The sequence below is a fragment of the Tupaia chinensis genome, unplaced genomic scaffold (genome assembly GCF_000334495.1).
Source record: "Tupaia chinensis unplaced genomic scaffold, TupChi_1.0 Scaffold000414_1, whole genome shotgun sequence".
In the NCBI taxonomy this organism is placed as follows: Eukaryota; Metazoa; Chordata; class Mammalia; order Scandentia; family Tupaiidae; genus Tupaia; species Tupaia belangeri.
In genome coordinates this window covers 2,010,360-2,035,722 of record NW_006159919.1, presented here as the reverse complement: position 1 = coordinate 2,035,722, position 25,363 = coordinate 2,010,360, and the positions used below count along the sequence as shown (strand labels likewise).

At 36.9% G+C, this 25,363-nt stretch overlaps 1 protein-coding gene across 2 annotated transcripts in view; it reads right to left on the bottom strand.

Moving 5' to 3' along the window:
- Window positions 1-25,363, bottom strand: part of SS18 (SS18 subunit of BAF chromatin remodeling complex) — an 82,025-nt gene that overhangs the window by 24,472 nt on the left and 32,190 nt on the right. For both annotated transcript variants that reach the window (XM_006154534.3, XM_014590160.2), the window contains 2 exons: window positions 20,759-20,912; window positions 17,171-17,392 (listed from right to left, as the gene is read on the bottom strand). In XM_006154534.3, coding sequence (XP_006154596.1) covers window positions 17,171-17,392; window positions 20,759-20,912 — 376 coding nt within the window. The remainder of the gene's footprint in view (window positions 1-17,170; window positions 17,393-20,758; window positions 20,913-25,363) is intronic.

Sequence of the window (25,363 nt, the reverse complement as noted above, 5' to 3'; positions counted from 1 at the left end):
TCTTTCTGGAAAAGATATAATCCTTACACTATACTAAAAAATAAATAAATAAATAAACTAAATTTCACAAAATCTCATAGCAAATCACTAGTCAAACCAAGGAAAAGAAACCAAATTCAGAACTTCCATCTTGTTCTCTTTTTCAGTGTCTGTTCATTATATAATGCAAGGTAGGGAAACTACACAGATATTTACAAATATATCAGTAGAATTTCATAAAATTTTAACTTTTGGGACAAAATTTTAAAGGATCTTCTTTCCCTTTTCCAACTACAAGATCTTCTTGAAGCCAAAGGGCTGTCATGTTTCTTATTCTTACTAAGTTATTTCTTATTCTTAATAAGTTACTATAAGGGTGGTTAAGGGCACTGCATTACCACATGGCTGACAGGGATCAAGTCCCAGACCTGGCTGCCTGCTTTCTCATTCTCATTCTCATTCTCTTTTTCTCTCTTTCTCTCTCTGTCTCACTCTATCCTTCTCTGGTCAAAAAATAAATAAATGGATAAATAAAGTTAGGTAAAATAATTCTAAAATAATAAGTTATTGTAACACAGATACACACACACACAAAGACATAGGTTGAGAACTACAATAAGCTACAGGCTCAGAAACCAGAACTACAGCTTCCAAAGTAATACCAGCTTAGTCAAACTACCACTGCTCTAGCATTATATTGGTAACAACAAAAATATATTCCCTAAAGTTCCACGCTGCCATCTGACAACGTAAGCAATTCCTGAGAGGTTCACTGGACCAAGTTGTGGTGTAGGGAGCTATTTATTTTGCTATCATAACCATTATTTTTTCTGAAGAATATATGAGTCATTTTACATAACTACATATTCCCCCTTTGGTGACCTGGTGACCATTCGCAAAAGAAAAGTACAAAAAACAAAGAGTATAAAGCCTGGATTAAGTTTTACACGCTAAATTGCCCATGAGCCTAAGGCTTACTGTTCTGGATTCCTACATGGTGGACCATGGTTTGAGTCCCAGACCTGGTGGTTTAAAAAGAAAAAATCATAAGAGGTGGGGCCAGCAGGTGGCATAGTAAAGGTCTGAACTCCTATATGGCTGACCACAGTTCAAGTCCTAGACATGGCAGCCTGCTCTTTCACTTTCTCTCATCAAATTAAAAAATAATGATAAGTAAAATTAAATAAGTAATTCTTAAAAAAGAAAAATCACAACATGCATATGTGCATGCACACCCAAAATCCTGTGAGAACAGAGAAGAAAGAACTAAAGTGTGGCCATCTCTCCCAGAGAGTGATTTCTCACCTTCCCCTTCTCTGTCACTCTCCAGCAAGTGCACACAGCCTATGTTAAAAATCTAAAGAAACTATTTTTTAACTGTCAGAGGGTGTAGCAAGTGTGCTCACCAGAGACACAGAGAGGGGAAGAGGCAGAAAGCATTCTCCAACGAGGTAGATCACACAGCAATATCTTCTCTATTTCTCCATCCTGTTGGGATTTTTGTCATAGACACACACACACACACACACACACACATACACCTAGCATGTTTTATAAGCCACCAGGGCTAGGATTTGAACCATAGTCCGCCAAATGAGATTTTACCCACTGGGCCATGGTACCAGCCCAGATAATTAAAAAATAAAACGTATTTCTTCCATGAGTGAGAAGAGATAGGATTTTGACCAACACATGCATTCGCATCTTTAGCCAGATCTGATCGTGGGCACATGAGTAACTTGTATACTCAAGGAGGTGTGCAGATGCAAGCCAGGAACCTTCCCATGTGGGTAAGTCTCACAGTGGGTGGCATTTTACCACTGCATCATTGTCTAGGCCCCCAAAACAAAGAAACTCTTCATGATTAGGACAAAGTGACTCTTCCAAGAGTGGAGGAGAAGAGAACTTAACACTGAATGTACAGCTATGCTGGCAGTTACACGCTTTCCTATTCATTTTTTGTAAATCCCTAACGTCTACACAGGTAAGGAGCCTAATTTTCACATCTTTAGCCAAGAAATCCAAAGATCAACATCATATAGCTAGTAAATATTAACTGAAAATAAGACAAACTTCAAGTCTGATTTTAGAGTACATGTTTGTTCTGCTTCTTTCTACCGCCTCTACTTAAAAATAAGCTGTGGGCTGGCTCTGTAGTGCAGTGGTTAATGGAGCTGGATCCCAAATGCCTGATGTAGATTGAATCCTGGCCCCAGAGGCTTAGGAAACATGCTGGGCACATGTGCACATATGTCCCAAATCCTGACAGAATGTAGAAATGGGAGGAAAATGATTGTGTGTGACCACGCCCTATCTCTATGGCAATTAAAAAAATTTTTTTTAAATCATCAATAAATTTTATAGCTCAGAAGCAAATTTTACAATAAAAAAGTTGTGAAACAGTCTAAGCTAGAACTTATGAATATATTTTGTATATAAAAAAATACTAAATTATAGGGACCAGTAGTTGGCATAATGGCTATGTCACTGGACTCCCACGTAGTCGACCACGGTTCAAGTCCTGGACCCGGTGGCTTGAACTCACATCGGGCATGTGTGCGTGCGTGCCCAGGATCCTGAGAGGAGAGAGGAGGAGAGGGGATTGCGGTGTGGCCATCCCCCGGGGGGTGATTTCTCACTTTCTGTCTCTCTCTGTCTGTTGAACGCACATGCCCTATAGCAAAAACGTCTCCAAAAAAAGAAAAAATATATTAAATTGTAATACTCATAATTTTATCAGCAACTTGGTCATTCCTGAAATTTGTCATCAAGAAAATGAAGGTTTTGCCTTATCTTTATTCTCCAACACTTTGTAAAGACTTTATGTCTTAACAAGGTAACTATACCACTCAAGAATGCAATATGCATTGGAGTCAGAGTTAAGAGAGGAAGCAAAACCAAAACAGCCATGGGGAGAATAAAACCCAAAAGACACATAAAGACAAAATTCTAAGCTTTGCTCTAAAGAGAAAAAACAATCTCAGCTTAGGGCCCAGACAAGAGAGACCATGCTGTTTGTGCTTTATCTTTTGGGACTGTCAGCAGTTCCAATCCCAAAGAGCTCAATTACCACCCTTCTTTTCTTCTGTCATTTCCCTTCCTCTGAGGATCCCAGCATCGTTCAGGATCAAGTCTAAAACCAAGAGAATGCAGTAGGCTAGCACTACTAAAACAAGGTGCTTTTCATCGTTTTCCTTGAAGCCTTTAAAAAAAAATTTACTTTATGACTTCAATTCTGTTTAGGAAGCATATTATTTTCCTTATGATAATGAAATACACTACACTGACAATGCTGTATTATCTCTGAGACACTAATGGAAACGAGAGCTAAATGTCAAAAAGTTACACCAAAATAAGTTCTGAAATGTGTAATACAGAGAGAGGATTGCGAAATGAATCTATTATAACCACTCTCTGCAAAAAATAGCATATTACTATGTGCTTAAAGATTATTATTCATGTTTTATATGAATAACTTTGGTGTTATGATACATTACAAAGTATGATAATGCATACAGAGACCCTAATGTCTTACTAGAATAGGTTTTTCAAACAGTCTGCAAGGACATATAATAAGTACTCATCATTATCATAATATTTCTTCCCATTTTGAGTTTTATATCCTCATCATCTAAAAAAATAATGTCCTATAACTTAAAAACGTGAAATATTCCCAAATTATCATATTTTATATGACCGGATGCCTTGCTCCAGTGAGATGGTTAATATTTAGTTTTATCTTAAGTTAATGGTCAACATGAAGGATTTTTCAAATTAATTTTTGTTTTGTTTTGTTTTGTTTTTGTTGGAGAGGTTTTTGCTATAGGGTGTGTGGGCTCTCCAGAAACACAGAGACAGAGAGACAGAAGGCAAGAAATCATCCCCCAGGCAGGATGGCCACACTTCAATCCTTCCTCCTCCATTCTCTTCTCGGGATCTTGGGCATGCACGCACATGCGCCCGGCATGAGTTTAAGCCACCAGGTCTGGGACTTGAACTGCAGTCGACTACATGGGAGTCCAACTACATAGCCATTATACCAACTCCCGAATTTTTGTATTTTTTAGATTAAATCAAAGATCAAATTCAATGAGTACTTATACACTAGACCCCAGGCCAGGAGCCATAGGGATATAAAGATAGGATGGGTACTGTCACCATCTACAGTGACTTACAGTTATACCAAAAAGAAAACACGTTTAAGACTCAACTATAAAGATAACACTGTTTCAATTAATTTATGAAGAACTTTGAGTGATATAATTTAAAATATACTTTATATACGTAACATATTGATATATACACCTATACACTTTCATCTCCACATGCAAACCAATTTGGTTAGAGTCTATAAATTATATCATTTAATATAAGAATTATCTTAAATACAATTAAAAATGATAGCTGACTTTTTTTAAATAATTTTTTTTAACTTTTTTATCTATTTAATTTGACCAGAGAGAGAGAGAGAGAGAGAGACACACACACAAAGACATAGGTTGAGAACTACAATAAGCTACAGGCTCAGAAACCAGAACTACAGCTTCCAAAGTAATACCAGCTTAGTCAAACTACCACTGCTCTAGCATTATATTGGTAACAACAAAAATATATTCCCTAAAGTTCCACGCTGCCATCTGACAACGTAAGCAATTCCTGAGAGGTTCACTGGACCAAGTTGTGGTGTAGGGAGCTATTTATTTTGCTATCATAACCATTATTTTTTCTGAAGAATATATGAGTCATTTTACATAACTACATATTCCCCCTTTGGTGACCTGGTGACCATTCGCAAAAGAAAAGTACAAAAAACAAAGAGTATAAAGCCTGGATTAAGTTTTACACGCTAAATTGCCCATGAGCCTAAGGCTTACTGTTCTGGATTCCTACATGGTGGACCATGGTTTGAGTCCCAGACCTGGTGGTTTAAAAAGAAAAAATCATAAGAGGTGGGGCCAGCAGGTGGCATAGTAAAGGTCTGAACTCCTATATGGCTGACCACAGTTCAAGTCCTAGACATGGCAGCCTGCTCTTTCACTTTCTCTCATCAAATTAAAAAATAATGATAAGTAAAATTAAATAAGTAATTCTTAAAAAAGAAAAATCACAACATGCATATGTGCATGCACACCCAAAATCCTGTGAGAACAGAGAAGAAAGAACTAAAGTGTGGCCATCTCTCCCAGAGAGTGATTTCTCACCTTCCCCTTCTCTGTCACTCTCCAGCAAGTGCACACAGCCTATGTTAAAAATCTAAAGAAACTATTTTTTAACTGTCAGAGGGTGTAGCAAGTGTGCTCACCAGAGACACAGAGAGGGGAAGAGGCAGAAAGCATTCTCCAACGAGGTAGATCACACAGCAATATCTTCTCTATTTCTCCATCCTGTTGGGATTTTTGTCATAGACACACACACACACACACACACACACACACACCTAGCATGTTTTATAAGCCACCAGGGCTAGGATTTGAACCATAGTCCGCCAAATGAGATTTTACCCACTGGGCCATGGTACCAGCCCAGATAATTAAAAAATAAAACGTATTTCTTCCATGAGTGAGAAGAGATAGGATTTTGACCAACACATGCATTCGCATCTTTAGCCAGATCTGATCGTGGGCACATGAGTAACTTGTATACTCAAGGAGGTGTGCAGATGCAAGCCAGGAACCTTCCCATGTGGGTAAGTCTCACAGTGGGTGGCATTTTACCACTGCATCATTGTCTAGGCCCCCAAAACAAAGAAACTCTTCATGATTAGGACAAAGTGACTCTTCCAAGAGTGGAGGAGAAGAGAACTTAACACTGAATGTACAGCTATGCTGGCAGTTACACGCTTTCCTATTCATTTTTTGTAAATCCCTAACGTCTACACAGGTAAGGAGCCTAATTTTCACATCTTTAGCCAAGAAATCCAAAGATCAACATCATATAGCTAGTAAATATTAACTGAAAATAAGACAAACTTCAAGTCTGATTTTAGAGTACATGTTTGTTCTGCTTCTTTCTACCGCCTCTACTTAAAAATAAGCTGTGGGCTGGCTCTGTAGTGCAGTGGTTAATGGAGCTGGATCCCAAATGCCTGATGTAGATTGAATCCTGGCCCCAGAGGCTTAGGAAACATGCTGGGCACATGTGCACATATGTCCCAAATCCTGACAGAATGTAGAAATGGGAGGAAAATGATTGTGTGTGACCACGCCCTATCTCTATGGCAATTAAAAAAATTTTTTTTAAATCATCAATAAATTTTATAGCTCAGAAGCAAATTTTACAATAAAAAAGTTGTGAAACAGTCTAAGCTAGAACTTATGAATATATTTTGTATATAAAAAAATACTAAATTATAGGGACCAGTAGTTGGCATAATGGCTATGTCACTGGACTCCCACGTAGTCGACCACGGTTCAAGTCCTGGACCCGGTGGCTTGAACTCACATCGGGCATGTGTGCGTGCGTGCCCAGGATCCTGAGAGGAGAGAGGAGGAGAGGGGATTGCGGTGTGGCCATCCCCCGGGGGGTGATTTCTCACTTTCTGTCTCTCTCTGTCTGTTGAACGCACATGCCCTATAGCAAAAACGTCTCCAAAAAAAGAAAAAATATATTAAATTGTAATACTCATAATTTTATCAGCAACTTGGTCATTCCTGAAATTTGTCATCAAGAAAATGAAGGTTTTGCCTTATCTTTATTCTCCAACACTTTGTAAAGACTTTATGTCTTAACAAGGTAACTATACCACTCAAGAATGCAATATGCATTGGAGTCAGAGTTAAGAGAGGAAGCAAAACCAAAACAGCCATGGGGAGAATAAAACCCAAAAGACACATAAAGACAAAATTCTAAGCTTTGCTCTAAAGAGAAAAAACAATCTCAGCTTAGGGCCCAGACAAGAGAGACCATGCTGTTTGTGCTTTATCTTTTGGGACTGTCAGCAGTTCCAATCCCAAAGAGCTCAATTACCACCCTTCTTTTCTTCTGTCATTTCCCTTCCTCTGAGGATCCCAGCATCGTTCAGGATCAAGTCTAAAACCAAGAGAATGCAGTAGGCTAGCACTACTAAAACAAGGTGCTTTTCATCGTTTTCCTTGAAGCCTTTAAAAAAAAATTTACTTTATGACTTCAATTCTGTTTAGGAAGCATATTATTTTCCTTATGATAATGAAATACACTACACTGACAATGCTGTATTATCTCTGAGACACTAATGGAAACGAGAGCTAAATGTCAAAAAGTTACACCAAAATAAGTTCTGAAATGTGTAATACAGAGAGAGGATTGCGAAATGAATCTATTATAACCACTCTCTGCAAAAAATAGCATATTACTATGTGCTTAAAGATTATTATTCATGTTTTATATGAATAACTTTGGTGTTATGATACATTACAAAGTATGATAATGCATACAGAGACCCTAATGTCTTACTAGAATAGGTTTTTCAAACAGTCTGCAAGGACATATAATAAGTACTCATCATTATCATAATATTTCTTCCCATTTTGAGTTTTATATCCTCATCATCTAAAAAAATAATGCCCTATAACTTAAAAACGTGAAATATTCCCAAATTATCATATTTTATATGACCGGATGCCTTGCTCCAGTGAGATGGTTAATATTTAGTTTTATCTTAAGTTAATGGTCAACATGAAGGATTTTTCAAATTAATTTTTGTTTTGTTTTGTTTTGTTTTTGTTGGAGAGGTTTTTGCTATAGGGTGTGTGTGCTCTCCAGAAACACAGAGACAGAGAGACAGAAGGCAAGAAATCATCCCCCAGGCAGGATGGCCACACTTCAATCCTTCCTCCTCCATTCTCTTCTCGGGATCTTGGGCATGCACGCACATGCGCCCGGCATGAGTTTAAGCCACCAGGTCTGGGACTTGAACTGCAGTCGACTACATGGGAGTCCAACTACATAGCCATTATACCAACTCCCGAATTTTTGTATTTTTTAGATTAAATCAAAGATCAAATTCAATGAGTACTTATACACTAGACCCCAGGCCAGGAGCCATAGGGATATAAAGATAGGATGGGTACTGTCACCATCTACAGTGACTTACAGTTATACCAAAAAGAAAACACGTTTAAGACTCAACTATAAAGATAACACTGTTTCAATTAATTTATGAAGAACTTTGAGTGATATAATTTAAAATATACTTTATATACGTAACATATTGATATATACACCTATACACTTTCATCTCCACATGCAAACCAATTTGGTTAGAGTCTATAAATTATATCATTTAATATAAGAATTATCTTAAATACAATTAAAAATGATAGCTGACTTTTTTTAAATAATTTTTTTTAACTTTTTTATCTATTTAATTTGACCAGAGAGAGAGAGAGAGAGAGTGAGAAAGCAAGCCACCAGGTCTGGGACTCTTAACTGTGGTCAGCTGCCATCGGCCATGTGGGAGTCCAGTGCCCTTAACCGCCACAGCTAACATTTAATGAGTATGTGCTACACACTAAACTAAGAGCTTTATCTGTATTATTTATTCTCCCCAGAACCCTATGAAATGGCAAATATTACTATCAACTTCATCTTACATATAAGAAAATTAAAGGCTTACAAATATTACGGGTCTTACCTAATGTTACATTAATTTCTAAATGGTGAAAACTTTAAAGCCCATGCTATGAGCCTCCTTTCCAAGTATACAAATTGTATTTTTCCCATGCCATTACCAACATTGAAAAAGTTCTGTATATCTCTATCTCTATAATATAAAAATCCTAATACAAGAAATTTCTTCACTCCACTGTTATTAGCTATATGCTATAAGAATTAGACCATGAAATCGCATAAATAACCTCCCCAGTTCTCTTTTCATATTTGTGTTTTATGATTTACTGTTCACATCTTACTATTTGTTCCTTAATCCCTAAGTCTCAAACTAAACCACTTATATGGTTCAGTTAAAGGTATTACGAACAGCTCATTGGTTTCCTCGCAACCAATGAAAAACATGTTAGACTGTAGCTGGTAAAAAGAATAGCGAATTAAAAGATGTATGCTTTTTCATCACATGAAATTTTTAGGGAAATTATCATTAAAAATATTAAAAGGCACTAAAATATTATAGTATTAACAATAATTTGTTAGTTGTGACTTGTTTCTTTAGTGATACAAACCATTTTTATATGCTCTAATTCACATTAATCATTTCATCTATTTTTTTCCCTTCAGAATCTGTGTCACATTCCTTCTGCCTCAGACTCCCTGCTGAGACTGCAGGCACATGCTACCTACAGGCATACACTACCATGCTTGTCGGCTCTCTTTTGGACAGAGTCTTGCTTTGGCACCCAGGCCAGACTCGAGCTCACAACTCTCCTGCTTCAGCCTTCCCAGTCACTAGGATTACAGGCCTTTACCATTCAGCCTGACCTTTAAATTGGACTGGGAATTGAACCTAGGCCTCCCATATGGTCCCAGCCTGCAGAACACAGCATTTTAGAACATGCGCCACCATGGCTGTGCCCACCTTAACCATTTCTTAAAGTTATGATTCTCAACCTTGAGTGATTTTGTACCCTAAAAGGCCATTTCCCAAAGTCTGGACACATTTTTGATCATCTCAATTGGAGGGGAGAACTACTGCCATTTAGTGAGTAAAGGACAGAAATACTGCTAAACATTTCATAATGCACAGGATTAGCACCCACGATAAAGAGTTACCCACCTCAAAATGTCAACAGAAATTAGTTAAGAAATCCTGGATTGCTCAAAGGCATAAATTTAAATCATGTCATCTTTATAAACTAGTCTAGAAACTATATTATGTATTTAGTTTTCTGGTGATTGAGTATCAGAAAAGGATGTGTTATGACTCAATCAATCCTGCAAAATAAAAAACTAGACTATTTTTTAAGAGTTAGACTACTCCTGAGGTCAGCAAGTGGCATGGTGGTTAAGAGCCTGTACTCCCATATGGCCAACTGCAGTTTGAGTCCCAGACCTGGTAGTTTGCTTTCTCAGTTTCCTTCTTTCCCTCTCTTCTCTCTCTGTCTCTGGTGAGCACATGTGCCCTAGAGCAAATTTAATAATAATAATAATAAATAAAATTAAATACATCATTCATTAAAAAAAAAAAAAGTTTAGACAACTCCTTTAAAAGATCTCTCTTTGGGCCAGCCTTTGGTATAGTCATTAAGGCAGCTGAATCTCAAGGCTGCATGGTTTGAGTCTTGGACCCTATGGCTTGAGAAACACAACAGGCACATGTGAGTATGTGACCAAAATCCCAAAAAGGGAGAGAGAGAAAAAGGATTAAAGTGTGATCATATTGGGGAGGTGGTGCTTTCTTGTTTTCTCTCTCTCTCTTTCTCTCTCTGGTGAGCACATATGCCCTCTGGAAAATTTTTTTTTTTTAAAAAAGATCCCTCTTAAATAGTTTCAATTACACTACATAGTTATAATAAATTAAAAAAACAAAGTGCTCTAGATTTATGTGGTACAAGAGTTCTTAAGAGTGAAGTTCTAAAGAGCTCTCCAGGTAGAAAGCCATAGCCTACATTAGAACATCTAGCCTTGAATTACTTAGTAGGAAAGTAGAAAAGTTGGAATCATCTAGCACAAAAAACACTTGTGTCCACTGACAATTAGACATCTTTAATATATAAATACATCACAATTCCTTTCATACAGAAAATTAAAATTTTTATTTGCACTATTGAGGTATATATTAACTGTGGTGTACTTTTGGGTTAAGGTTCTCTGCTGCTGTGTTCATGCTCACCATCTTGTAAAGTTTTGGGGGCTGTTAAATGTGATGTTGATAAGTGAATGATTAACATGCATTAGAAGAAACTGAAATGGATTTGAATTTCTGTTCCTATCCAATTTAATAATATAGGCAATTGTTATACCATGTGCATATTAGTCTAACTGTTTCCCTTATTTTACTAAACTGTCTTCTTTTAGCCACCCACACAGAATATGCCTTTGGGTTCTGGAGGGATGAATCAGAGACAGAGAGATGGAGAAAGCACCCCCTAACGTATGGGGATGCTGAAATCCCCTCTTTACTTCTCCATTCCATCAGAACTTTGCGCATTGTGCAAATGCCAGGCATGTTTTTCAAGGCACTAGAGCCAGCCAGGCATCTGGCTTCCTTAATAATAAGGCTAAGAGGCTTCCCTTATCTCTTAATTCCATTTTTCCATGAACTTTATTTATTTATTTTTGCAGTCTGACAATAGCGCCTTGTTTATTTACTGACCAGATTACAAAAATAAACATGGTGGATACCTTAGGGCATTCTAACACATTCTTAGTTCATTCTGAACTGAACTAAGGTATCTACCATGTTTATTTTTATAATCTGGTCAATAAATAAACAAGTGGCTGTTTTTAGACTGCAAAAATAAATAAATATCATGCAAATGATGCCAAATTTACCAACAGATTGAGCAATCAAAGAGTTATCTGTAAAATTAATTCACTTATTGATGTTGCCATAACCATGCTTGCAGATTAGTTCATATACTGACTTTAAGTTCTGATACCCCCCATGCAATATATGGTACCACAATTCTTGGCATGTTAATTGAGGCTTTGCTGAGCTTAACAAAGGTGCCATTGAAAATCTGGCAAAGAAGAAGCTGCACCACCTTTCAAACCTTTGGGCTCACTCCATTGATACCTCTGATCCTGATGACAAACACCAGTTTGGGTTCTGCAGGTACACAGAAGTTGCCAGCTTTTCTTGCCATTCTGGCCATATGAACCTCAGTTCTGTACGTCTGCCTATATTCTTTATGATAGTGCTTAGTTTTTTCATAGATAAGCTTCCTCCTTGCCTTTCGAAGCATCTTTTGAGCAAACTTCTCAGGCTCCGCAAAATTCCTTCACTTTTTAAGGGTTTCTAGCATAGCAGGAACCTTTTTCTTGGTTTCTGTCGCAACAGAAAACTGTTTTCCTTCTCTTTAATGCGCTCCATGGTTCCAGCCAGAAGAGAGGCTCTATGAACTTTATTTAAAGTTCCCTCATACGTTTAACAAAGACTAAGAAGATTTAAGTGTAACTGGCTATTGAATGAAGTAAGCCCTCTCGTGCTCTATAAGGATGACCTCGCACTACCTTTATCGAAAACAATTTGGCAACGTCTCTCACCTATTTTAAGTATTTACATATAAAATCATAACAATTCTTCGTCTATTGTATAGTCAGAAAAGTCATGATGCATTTTTGCGTAGAAAAAATACTCATGACTTTTTCAATAACCCAATAGATTTATCCTAACAAAACTTTGAACAAGTACTCAAAGACATACATAAAAAGATTTAAGTTCCAAAAGTATTTGTAATAGTAAAAGACTAGGAGGCACCTATCAAAAGTATGTATGACTGAGGCCGGCAGGTGGTGAGGTGGTTAGGGTGCCAGACTAACACATGGCCAACAGATTTGTGTCCCAGACCTGGTGGCTTGCTTTTTCACTCTCTCTCTCTCTGGTCAAACTCAAAATTAATAATAATAAACAAATTAAATAAATAATTCTTTTAAAAAGTATATATGGTTTTGTTAATTATAAGGCTACTGCCATTTCTGAACTAAAGAAGATCTATATACAGTGATAAGAAAGAGACACAAAGAAATACACTATTATAACACACATACATAATTAAATGTTAGGCTCATCTCAAGTGTGAGGTTAAGCCACTGGGTCTGGGACTCGAACTGTGGTTGACTACATGGAGTCCAGCGACATAGCTATTATGCCAACTGCTAGTCCGGAGTTTATGTTCTTTATATAAATATGCTCATGCCAGAAGATATGGTTCACTTTGAACACAGATCTTACTCTTAGGTTCAAAGGAAAAACCAATAAACTTGATCTAGATAACAGTGAAAGTTAACATATGGAAAATATATGTTGGATTGGTACTGTATTTAGGCAACATTTTGTGAGCAGTTTTAAGGAACAAGTTATCATTAAAAATTTGCTAAATCTCCTACCTGGAAGCAATAGACTCTTTAAAAGAACACAAAGAAAAGCACTCTGCTATAGTACTTGTTAGCTGCTGAGTAAAAAAGATACTTTGGCTTTCTAAATTTATACGTATGTAAAACACTACAAATGAACTAAAAGTAGACACCAATTACAATACCAGTGACATAGAAGCTGTTTTTCAGTAAACTCAAAAAACAGTCACTGGTGAAATCCTTTTTTAAAATGAACAGTAACATATAATTACTGAATTTAATTAGGTCAGCATTGTTTTTTTTTTGAGAGGTTTTTGTTATAGCGTGCATGCATTCCCCAGAGAAACAGAGAGACAGAAAGCGAGAAACCACCCCCCAGGGGGGATGGCCACGCCGCAATCCCTTCTCCTCCATTCTTATCTCGGGATCTTGGGCACACAAGCACACGTGCCTGACATGAGTTTAAGCCACTGGGTGCAGGACTCAAACTGCGGTCGGTTACATGGGAGTTCAGCGACATAGCCATTATGCTAACTGCTGGTCCCATGAAATATTTTTTAGATTAATTTCTATCGGACTTCTAAATCACAATAAAAAGCTTTGTAAGTAGTTTCTTTTTTCCCTCTAATTCACTTTAAAAGTAGAGAAAGAAAGAAGTGGAGAGGAGACAGAATTCTTACATCAATTTGCAAAGGAGTAGGTGAAGTGAAGTAAAAATGAAAACTAGTAAAAATTAATGCACCTAGCCTTGACCTGCAATGTTTTGTTTAAAATTACATCATCAGTTTCCAAAAAGTCACTAAAGTAAATCATAATTATTAACACATTAATAACAATTAATATACTAAATAATTGTCATTTAATTGTTTCTTTTTACAACTACATTATCTGCACTAGTCTTTCCATTTTGTTTTGTCAATTAACATAGGTTTAATTTAAGATATTCCAGAAATATTTCTTTTCCTTGACTAACAAGATTTTTCTATTTCTTAACACAAAGGTAAATATGCAAAAATACAGAGCTATTCAAAAGAAAATTGTGACATTTTGATTTTAGTTCAAACAATCATTAATATTTCTTTTTTTAAAGAATTATTTTATTTAACATTATTTATTTATTCATTCATTTTAATTTGACCGCAGTAGTACAGAGTGAGACAGAAAGAGAGAAATTGAGAAAGCAAGCCACCAGGTCCGGGACTCGAACCACCGTCAGTCATATGGGAGTCCAGCGCCTTCAACCATCACGCCATTTGCTGGCCCCCAAAAACCTTTGATATTTCAATAGCTGTGAGAGAAATTTTTTTTCAGGTATTTTTTGCTATTCCTACATGCACTTACCAGAGAGACACAGAGACAGAAAGCAAGAGATAACCCCCTGGGTAATGGCCACGCCACAATCCCTTCTCCTCTTGGGATTTTGGGCGTACATACACATGCACCTAGCCTATTTCAAGCTGCTGGGTCCAGGATCTCATGGACCACATGGGAGTCCAGTGCCTTAACCACTGTGCTACCTGCGGGCTCAACGTGAGAGAAAATTTTAAAGTCAAAAATGTTTTCTTTCATATAAATTTTATTTTTCCAAGTTTTATTAAAGGACTATTTAAAATGAACTATTTAAAATGCAGTCTCCTCTAATTTTTCCTGCCGATTTGTGTTTAAACACAAAAATGTGTAATGCAAATGTGCAGTTTATTTTGTAAAAACGAAGAAAATGTTTTATAATGAATCTGAAAAATTCATTAAGAAAATTACTGTCATAATAAACAACTTTTTATCCATTTGATAGCACATAATTAAAAATTGATATTCATTTGTTTGAGAGATTTTTGCAATATGGTACATGTGCTCAATGGAGAGACAAAGATAGATAGAAAGCAAGAGATCACCCCTCAGGAGGGACGGCCATACCACAATCCCTTCTCCATTCTCGCCTCAGGATTCTGGGTACACACACACACATGTGCCTGCATGAGTTTCAAGCTCTTGGGTCTGGCACTCGAACCACAGTCAACCATGTGGGAGTCAGTGCCTTAACCACGACGTCACCTGCTGACCCCAAAATTTATATTCTTAAGAAAGTGTATGCTGCCAGAACATTGTATAACTTTCCTTTTTTGTTATTACAGTTCTGTGTGGTGTTCTCTTTATTCCAAAACATCAAAATTTAAAGGAAAAGGTTATTTTTCCTGAAGAGATTTTTTTTAATGAAAATTTCCTCAGTAGTTTTCATCCTACTTTCTCTCTTTTCCTTAAAATAAAAAGTCACTTAACGTTATTTACCAGTATTATTATTTTTATCTGCGCAGGGCACATGCACTCACCATAGAGAGACAGAGCAAGAGAGGGAGGGAAAGGAGAGAGAGAGAGAAAATGAGAAAGCAAGTTCCAGGTCTGGGGCTCAAACTGTACTCAGCCTTGTGGGAGTCTAGTACCTTAACCATCACACCACCTGTTAAGCCCTCCTACTTTCTCTTTTGAAGAGTCTTTTATTTTTTAAAATTCAGATCTCTACATACTTATTGTTGAGATAGTCTCTACTTTTTATTAAGAAATTTGTAAATTATGAGAACAAAGCCAAAAGCAACATAACTACTATAAGGGGGGAAACTATTCATATGAAAGGTCAAATTTTTAAAAAGAATATTTATTCACTAAGTTTATAGCAAAAACTCCTTTAAACTTTTTTTCCCCCAAAAAAAACTGTAATTATTTTCTACATGCACATTGCTGCACGCATCTTTTTTCTTCCTCAAATCTTATCATGTCATATCAAACCATGTGGTAACAACACTCACTTTTATACAGATCCTACCTTTTCTCAACTAGAGGCATCTAAGAAATGTGCCTTCATTACTATAGTTACTATGAGAATCATTTATCAAATTTCTTCCTTTTTCTCTTGATAAACAAATTATGAAAACACATCTGAACTCCCTTCTGACCCAGCACAGACTGGATCTTGTTCTGAATGTTTCACTGACCTAATGAAAAAAAAGAAATTATCCCACCAAGTGCACTAAACTTTGGCAAAAATTATGGAACAGTATCAGCTCTGTGAAGCTACACTGATTAACAATTTCTTCCTTTTAATTTTTAAGATTTGATTTCATTTTATTCATTGTTATCATTTTATTTTACCTTTCTGAAGTTGACCAGAGAGAGAGAGAGTGAAGGAAAGTGAGAAAGCAAACCACTGGTCTAGGACTTGAACCATGGTTAGCAATGTGGGATTCCAGCCGCCCCAACCACCACCCAACCCACCAGCCCCCCAAACAGTTTATTCTACTATCTATTTCCCTTTATTTTCAGTATACCATAGCAAAATTATAAAAGACATCTATATAAGTATTTTTAAATTACAATATACTATTTTATCATAAATAATAACAAGTTAGCATTAATTTCATTTATCTGGGTACTCATTTTAGTGATTATAAAAAAACTAATTAATAATAAAACTAATTCTGTTTCGTATAATCACAATCTAGGAAATTTTATTACAAATACATTTACTTCTATCTTACACTGTTAAACTTAACCACATTTTGTAATTGAAATAGCTTTAAGCTGGCAACATGCCAAATGTTTTAGCAGGCAATTAGTAGAACAGAACGCCACTTACTGGTTTTAGTTATTACTCAAAGACACTTAAAAGAGAAACATAACAATTTCATTCCCTGAAATTGGTAATAAACTTTAATGAACTCACACCATTCTAAGATGACAAGAATACAGTGGCACCACCACTCAACTTTCTAATAGCAAATTATTTCAAAAATACCTTTAAGGATGAAACACAGCTTCAGAAAACACTCATAAAACAAGGGAAATTCATGTAAGTCAATACATCCTTAATAAGTAAAAAAAAGAAAAATAGAATAGGTGTTTTTAAGAGGTTTTACTTGATAAAATTACATTTCCTTAATTTTCCAATTCTAATCCAAATGTTTGGTTATTCATTGATTAGCTTTAATAAACAATTAAACAACACAGAATACCAAATAAACTGTCCAAAAGACATAAAAGTAAATAAGCACAAAAAACTAAATTGAACACATTAATTTCTAAATATAAAACAAATGAGATTTTTAAATAGCTTCAAACTCAACATTACCTTTTTATGGACATACCTGTCAATTATTTCGAATGCAATTTTATAATCAGCCAATAATTTTATATAATCACATCACTTTCAAAGACACTTTAGTCAGGAATGACATAAAGAAAGCTTGATTACCTTGGTTTGGTTGCATATTCATATTTGGCCTGGGGCCATAGTTTCCCATAGGTTGTCCTTGACTCATTGTCATCTGATTCTGTACGGGCATGCTCTGTGATGATGGCACGGAATGGTTGTAACCTCCCATGGATCCATGGCTACTTGAAGGCATATTCATAGAACTATTTGTCATATTGAGTTGATTGGGTCCAGGTCCCTGCATAGGCATATGGTTAGGTCCTTTGAAGAAAAATGATCAAAACCAAAATATAAAAGTTAAAGATATGATCTGTATAAAAGTAGCTTAAAAAGCTTTTTAATTTTTGTAGTAAAATAATACCAAAAAAAAACTTACATTTTTAATCAACAGCAAACAAAGTAAGTAGCTTACATGAACAGGAACAAATATTGTGAAGAGCATGTTGTTATCACTCCCATTTTACAGATTAATAAACTGATGCTTATGAAAAGCCAAGAACTGGAACCAGTAGTTGGCATAATGGCTATGTTGCTGGGCTCCCATGCAGTCAACCGCAGTTCGAGTCCTGAAGCCGGTGGCTTAAACTCACTCCAGGCACCTGTGCGTGCGTGCACAAGATCCCAAGAGAATAAAGGAGAAAGGATTGTGTGGCCAACCGTCCTAGGGGGGTGATTTCTCGCTTTCTGTCTGTCTCTTTCTGGCAAGCGCACGTGTCCTATAGCAAAAACCTCTCCCCCGCAAAAAAAGCCAGGAACATTCTGATTGAAAAAAATAGCGAGGTTTTGTGGTATGTGGTACGTGGGCAAGTGGTATGGAGGTTAATGTGGCTAGATTCCACATGGCCAGCTGTGTAGTTGAAGTTCAGACCTATGGGCTTGAAAATCACATTGGGTGTGTGTGTATCCCTCATGGGAGTGATTTCTCATTTTCCCTTTCTTTCTGTCTCTCTCTGGCAAGCACACACGATCTACAGCAAAAAACTTTACAAAAAAAAGGGGAGAGAATAATAACGGAGAACTACCTTTATAAGAGAGAAAAACATATACTGCCATCATTGGAAAAGTCATGATGTATTTTTCATGTTTTCAAAATAATTATTTAATTCAAATTTATTTATTCATTCATTTATTTTAATTCGACCAGAGAGAGAGAGAGAAAGTGAGAAAGCAAGCCCGGGATTTGAACCATGGTCAGCCATGTGGGAGTGTCCAGCGCCTTAACCACCACCCCACCTGTTGCCCTCTCATGTTTTTCTATACAAAAATGCACCGTGACTTTTCTGACAATCCAATATAAAGCTGGAGTAGCTTTATATTGAAAGGATGTAGTACTAAACTCAAATCAATAGACCAATAGGTCAATGGACCAGAACAGACTACTCAAATACATAATTTAGAAAATGTTAACAGTGGTGACATTTTAAGTATGGGTGGGCAATAGAAAACCAATTCATGGAGACAGTAGGTGGCATGGTGGTTAAGGTGCTGGACTCCCACATGGCTGACCACGGTTTGAGTCTCCGACCTAGTGGCTTGCTTTCTCACTTTCTCTTTCTCTCTCTCTTCTCATAAAATTAAATAGGAATATAATAACAAATAAAATTAAATAAATAAATATTTTTAAAATAAAATATAATGAAAAAAAGAAAAACAACAGTGATATGACAACTGGGTAGTCATCTGGGAAATTAAAAAAACAAGTTGGGGCACTATTTCATTCTTTCTATTAAAAGCTAATTTCAGGTAGATAAAAAAATTTTAACATTAAAAAAGAAGAGAGAGGCAAGCAGATGGCATGGAAGTTAAGGCAGCTGGATCCTACATGGCTGACTAAGCAGTTTGAATCTCAGACCCAACAGCCTGAAAAGCACACTGGACACATGAGCATGTGTGCCCAAAATCCCAAAAGGAGAAATAGAGGAGAAAAGACTGTGTAATGTCTTTATTTCTACCTCCATACTGTGTGAGGGTCATCAGCGTTGCAAGCCTTAGCACGAATAGATTGCCACAGAAACACTATTTCCCCTTCTACATGATCCATCCTACCTTCTATAATTCAAGATGCCTGGGCTCTTTTGCTCTGGGCTCTCCTGCTTCTTTTACTATACCCATCTCCCCCCCCCCCCCTACAGGCACTCTTCTTCCTCCCCCCCCCCCCCCCATAAGGCACACATACTCACCAAAGAGAGAGAGAGAGAGAGAGACAAAGGAAAACTGAGAAATCACCCCTCACAGAGGATGGCTATACCACAATCCCTCGTTCATTCTCCTCTCGAGACTGGGCATGTAGGCACATGCACCCTTAGGCCGCTGGTTCAGGATTCAAACAGCAGAGTTGGCCACAGGGGACCCAGCACCTTAACCACCATGCCACCTCCTGGCCCCATCATCCTTGGACACCGCATCTACCAATGAACACAGTTAGCTAGAGAAGACTCCACCCTAAGGATGCTAATTACTAATTTTAATAATAAATTGTTCTATTATTTCAATTTACTTCCTTTATCGCTAACTATATATAATAATTTTTTGCAAATGAATGTAAGATTGGTCTTTAGAAAATCAACACATTCTGATATTAAATCTAAGCAATACTTCACCAAAAATTATGGCTATGTGTTGTCGATATTGTTACAAAAACAAAATAGTTTAAAGATATTTTTCTGATTAAAAATTCAACCCAGAGGAGCCAACAGATGGCATGGTGTTAAGGCACTGGATTCCCACAAAGCCAACAACAGTTCGAATCCTGGACACAAAGACTTGAAAATCACACCAGCACATGTGCATGTGTGCTCAAAATTACAAGAGGGAAAGGAGGAGAAGGGATTATGATGTGGTCACCCCACTCTGGGGGGGTGATTTCTCACTTTTCCTTTCTCAGTCTCTCTCTGGCAGGCATATGCACCCTATGGCAAAATACACACACACACAAAAGAAAACAGAAAAATGTAACTAAATAAGCACCCACTAGCCTAAAAGATATGATTCCAGTAATTCAAAATGTAAAATGGATAAACAGAAAAGTAAATGACTAACTATATTAAAATGCTTACAATACTTTCCAGCTTTTAATTTTGCTTTCACATTAATTTCCATATTTATGTTATAAGCACATGCATTCCTAAAAATTGAGATTTAGCTTCAATAACATCATAGAGAAAATATTAAGTATACCAGCATTTTAGAGACTGTTGTTTTTTTCCCCATGTGGTTTTACTGACAATACTGTTTGTGAGATCAATAAAATTTTAAGTAAATAAAATCTCAGGGAAATGTTATAATACCTTTTTATAAATAGATTTTAATTCTTAAACCATGGCAGAATGCCTTTTTTTCCAAAAAGCTTCTAAAGCCAACTGTATTGCATACTTTCAGACAGACTAAATTTAGCCAGTTCTGTTCATCAGAGGAATGCTGTGTGTCAGCTACATCAAAGCCCAAGGGCAGCCTGATAAACACTGAATACAGGTCACGTAGCTCTGTAGCTAACAAACTCTAAGAGAGCTTGTACTCGGGGGCATTCAAAGCAGTTTTGTCATCAACAATCTAGTATCCCTTGAGCCCCCATGTCGTTTCAGTTGCTAAGCAACTCTGGTGTTAATGTCTTAGAGGAGAAAAACTTACCAGGCATCTGGCCGTTCATCTGGTTCTGCATGTGTGGTGCAGGAGGACCCCCACCTACCATTCCATCTGAAGGCATGTTGTGAGAGCGTGGAGGTGGGGGAGGGCCACTCTGATTCATCCCTCCAGGACCCATAGGCATATTCTGTGTGGGTGGCTAAAAGAAGACAGTTTAGTAAAATAAGAGAAACAGTTAAACTAATATTTTAAATATGCACATGGTATAACAATTGCCTATATTATTAAATTGGATAGGAACAGAAATACAAATGCATTTCAGTTTCTTCTAATGCATGTTAATCATTCACTTATCAACATCACATTTAACAGCCCCCAAAACTTTACAAGATGGTGAGCATGAACACAGCAGCAGAGAACCTTAACCCAAAAGTACACCACGGTTAATATACACCTCAATATAGTGCAAATAAAAATTTTAATTTTCTATACAAAAAGAATCGTGACATATTTATATATTAAAGGTGTCTAATGCATCTATTGTTGCTGTTAAATTTTGTTTAAAAACTGAAGCTCCTATTAACATATCTGGATATATTTATTATTAAGTTTTATCTTAAAAAGTACAGTATAAAAAAAGTATTAAAGGACCAGAAGTCCCAGTATGTGATACATGTTATACTGTTTAAAGAGAAAAGTGTTGACAGAGGAGAAATGTTTTAAAATATGAAGACAACATTTCAGTTGAACATTTTTTGTGCCGACTACTGCTACAGACTGAAAACATTACTGATGGCCTCCAAGGGTACAGAGACAGATGCCTCAAAAGGATGCCTTTGGCAAACTTCCTAATGAAATTTTGAAGAAAACCACTGACTAACCTTGAGAGTTCATAAAAGGGCAAAAGGAAAAGCAGATACAAAGCAGAGTCTGTAATACCTGGTTCCCTTCTAGGGGATATTTTGGTAAAGAAAGCAAATGGTTTGTTTCTTTCCAAACCCCCATTTTTAAGCCTGCAGGAGAAAAGACGGGCATTATTCTTTATATATCTACTACTGCTTCTTTCTTTATTTCTCCATGTTCTGAAAATAATGTCCATTCCAATAACGACGAACAGTCTTTCCTTCCACATCTTTAGACAGACCAATAGTGAACATGTACTTTTTCAGATTTTGTGAATACGATTCTCTCTTGCACACTTAATAGACATGCATTGTTCTTCAGCTATCACATTTAGATAGTCAAACCTCCAGCCATTTAGTAATTACTAACATTTACAGAAATAATCAAGCACTACCCTCTACTAGCACTTATATAAAAAGCAGAATTTTATTCATTACTAAATCCAGATAATAACTTTTATTTATTTATTTATTTTTGCTAGAGTGTACAGGCGTATTCAAGAGAAAGATAGAGAGACAGGAAAAAGAATCTTCCACAGGGTCTCCTCACACCATGATCCCCTTTCCCCAACCCTCTAGCTCCCCAGGATCTCAGGAACCACACGTAAGCCTTGCATATATTCAGGTAGACCTGGAAATCTAAATCCTAGATCAGCTACACAATCCAGTATGCTATGTGCCACCTTGGCTGGGCCGTCACTACCCCACTGCCCCTTGCACACACACCCCTTTTTTTTTCAAAGAGTAAGGGTCTCACTATGTTGCCCAGACTAGCCTCATACTCAAAATATTCCTGTCTCAGCCTCCTGAGTAGCTAGGATTACAGGCATGTACCACCATGCCCACCCTTAACTGCTTTTTTTTTTAAATTTTTTTATTATTTATACATTAAAATACTATACACCATTTAGATTGTGAAGAGACTATGCAGCATGATACACAACTCAGTCCAGCCTAGTTGAGACTATTATACATTCTCATCAATAGATAATAAACCTTATCTGTGTCTTACCTCTCCATTTCCCCCCCCAAATTTCCTTTCCTATGTTCTTCTCCTCCCACACTTTCTTTCCACTTTGTCTCTAGTGTCCATTACAATTTGTAATACTTTTATGTTCTCCAGTCTTTCTGTTTCTACCATAGAGTTGGACAGTCGGTGTATGTTAAGTGGAGATATACAATGTCTCTCTTTCATAGCCTGACTTGCTTCACTCAGCAACTAATTTTCCTTATTTGTCCACTTTCTATCAAATTCCAGGGCCTTGCTGTTTTTCATGGCTGAACAGTATTCCATGGAGTATATGTGCCACAATGTTTCAATCCATTAATCTGTTTGTGGACATTTGGGGTGGTTCCATGTCTTAGCTATTGTGAATAAGGCTGCAATGAAAATAGCTGTGCAAGTGCTTTTTCCACTGAGTGGTCGCCTGTGCTTTGGGTAGATACCCAGGAGTGGAATTGTTGGATCATATGGCAGTTCTATTAAACTTCGTTTATTTATTTATTTTAGTTTGACCGGGAGGAAGAAGGGAGAGAAAGTGGGAAAGGAAGCCTGGTCCGGGACTTCAATCATCGTCGGTCATGTGAGAGTCCAGCGTCCTTAATCACCATGCCACCTGCCAGCTCTCCACCCTTAACTGCTTTTTAATAAAGATTTACTCTTCAATTCGCATCTTAAACTCTGTATTCAACAAGCACTATTTAAACTCTAATAACCTTGTTCAGTTTTCAAAAAAGATACCAAACATCAACTCTGTCACAAATCTTACTTTCAATTATTTTCATTTATTACCCTTTAAACCTGGCTGACCATGCCCTTCTTTTGTTCAAAAATATCTCTTCCTATATTCTTTTTCCAAATTTTATATTGAAAATGTATGTCCTTCTTTGCAATATAAGGTAAAGTTCTTCTCACTCAACTTGTAAGAAACAATTTGTTGCAGTTACTAATAGAGTGGCTTGTATCAAACTAAACCCTACCACTAATAAGTAATAAACTCTCGACATGTAAGAAAACTGCATGCATTAAAGAGCAACTTCCACAGAAAAGAACAAGAGGGGCTCCTGAACAAAAGGAAGCAAATAAGACTTGTTCTGTAGTTATCTTAGCTTTTTCCTTGAGCTGGTTGTGTAACAAAACAAAAGAAGTAGAAAGCAGCAGTCATACTGACCAAGAAGAGTCAGTCTTTGATTACTACAGAACTGGAAACTAAAGCAAGTCCGTGAAAGGAAGAATCCAAAGGAGCAGAGAATTTAAGAAAACTAATAGGAAATAGGAGGCTAGAGAGGTGAGCAGAGATTGCATTTGCTGCACACTGTTAGGGAGGCAAGATCAGAGTGTAGACCCCAAGTTAAAGGGACCTTTAAGAATAACCAAGCTCTCTCTGGTGGGCCTTCTGAAGAGCCTCTCCTTAGACTAAAGTCAAAAGTGAAATAGATTAACTCTAATAAGGCTTATAAAGCAGATTCAACGTAAAGTCCTAGTATTTCATGTACCAAGAGAAAACTTAATTCTCTATGGAGGAAAATAACACAAACTATCGACACTTGGCTTTTACTAAAAACTGTAAAGTATGCTAAAAAACAAGAATGGCCGATATCACTAAACATGGACGTAGTAAACATGGACGTAGTAACAACAAAAATAGAAATTACAAAAAATAACAGGTATGGTGAGAATGTGGAAAAACTAGAACTCTCATATATGCAGTGAGAATGAAAAAGGGGCAACGAAGCTGGTCCTGCAGCCTAGTGGTTAAAGGAACTAGATTCCCAAGTAGCTGACTGCAGTTGAAATCCTAGCCTCAGTGGCTTGAAAGATACACTGGACTCATATGTGTGCATGCCCAAAATCCCAACAGGATGGAGAAATAAAAAAGGGATTCAGGCATGACCACACCCCACTGGGGGGAGGGAGTGCTTACTCTCTTCCTCTCTCTTCCCCCACCGCCCCCAAGCACATGTGCCCTCTGGCAATTAAAAAAGAGGGAGAATAGCCACTGTGGAAAAGTTTGGCAGTTCCTCAAGAAGTTAAACAAAGAGCATATGACCTAGCAAATCCTCTTCTAGTGTATACTCAAGAGAACATGAAACACACATTGATGCAAAACTTGTGCACAAACGTTCACAGTGATATTTGTAATAGTCAAAAGGTGAAAAAAGCATTATGTCTACCAACTGATGAATGAACAAACAAAATGCAGTATATGAATACAATGAACTATTTGGCCACAAAATAAAAAAAAGAAGTGTTAAAACATGCTATACCACAGATGAACCTTGAGAACACTGCCCCAAGTGAAAGAAGCAAGACTTGATAAAAAGTCACACATATGAGTCCATTTATATGAAATATATAGATCAGGGAAATCCATAGAGACAGAAAGTAGATCAGTTATTGCCAGAAGGCAAACAGAGGGGATAAATAGGACTGCAATCAGATATGGGATATCTTTTAGGGCTGCTGGAAATGTTCTGAAATTAAACAGTGGTAATGGTTTCACAATTGTGAATATACTAAAAACAACTAAACTGTATATTTTAAAATGGTTAAAAATGGGGGCTAGCAGAAAGCATGTTGGTTAAGGGGCTAAATTCCCACATGGTTCAAGTCCCAGACCCAGTGGCTTGAAAGTCACATTGAGTATGTGTGCATGCATGCCCAAAATCCTGAGAGAAGAATGAAGGGCTTGTAGTGTGGCCATACTTCCTGGAGGGTGATTTCTCACTTTCTCTCTCTCTCTCTTTC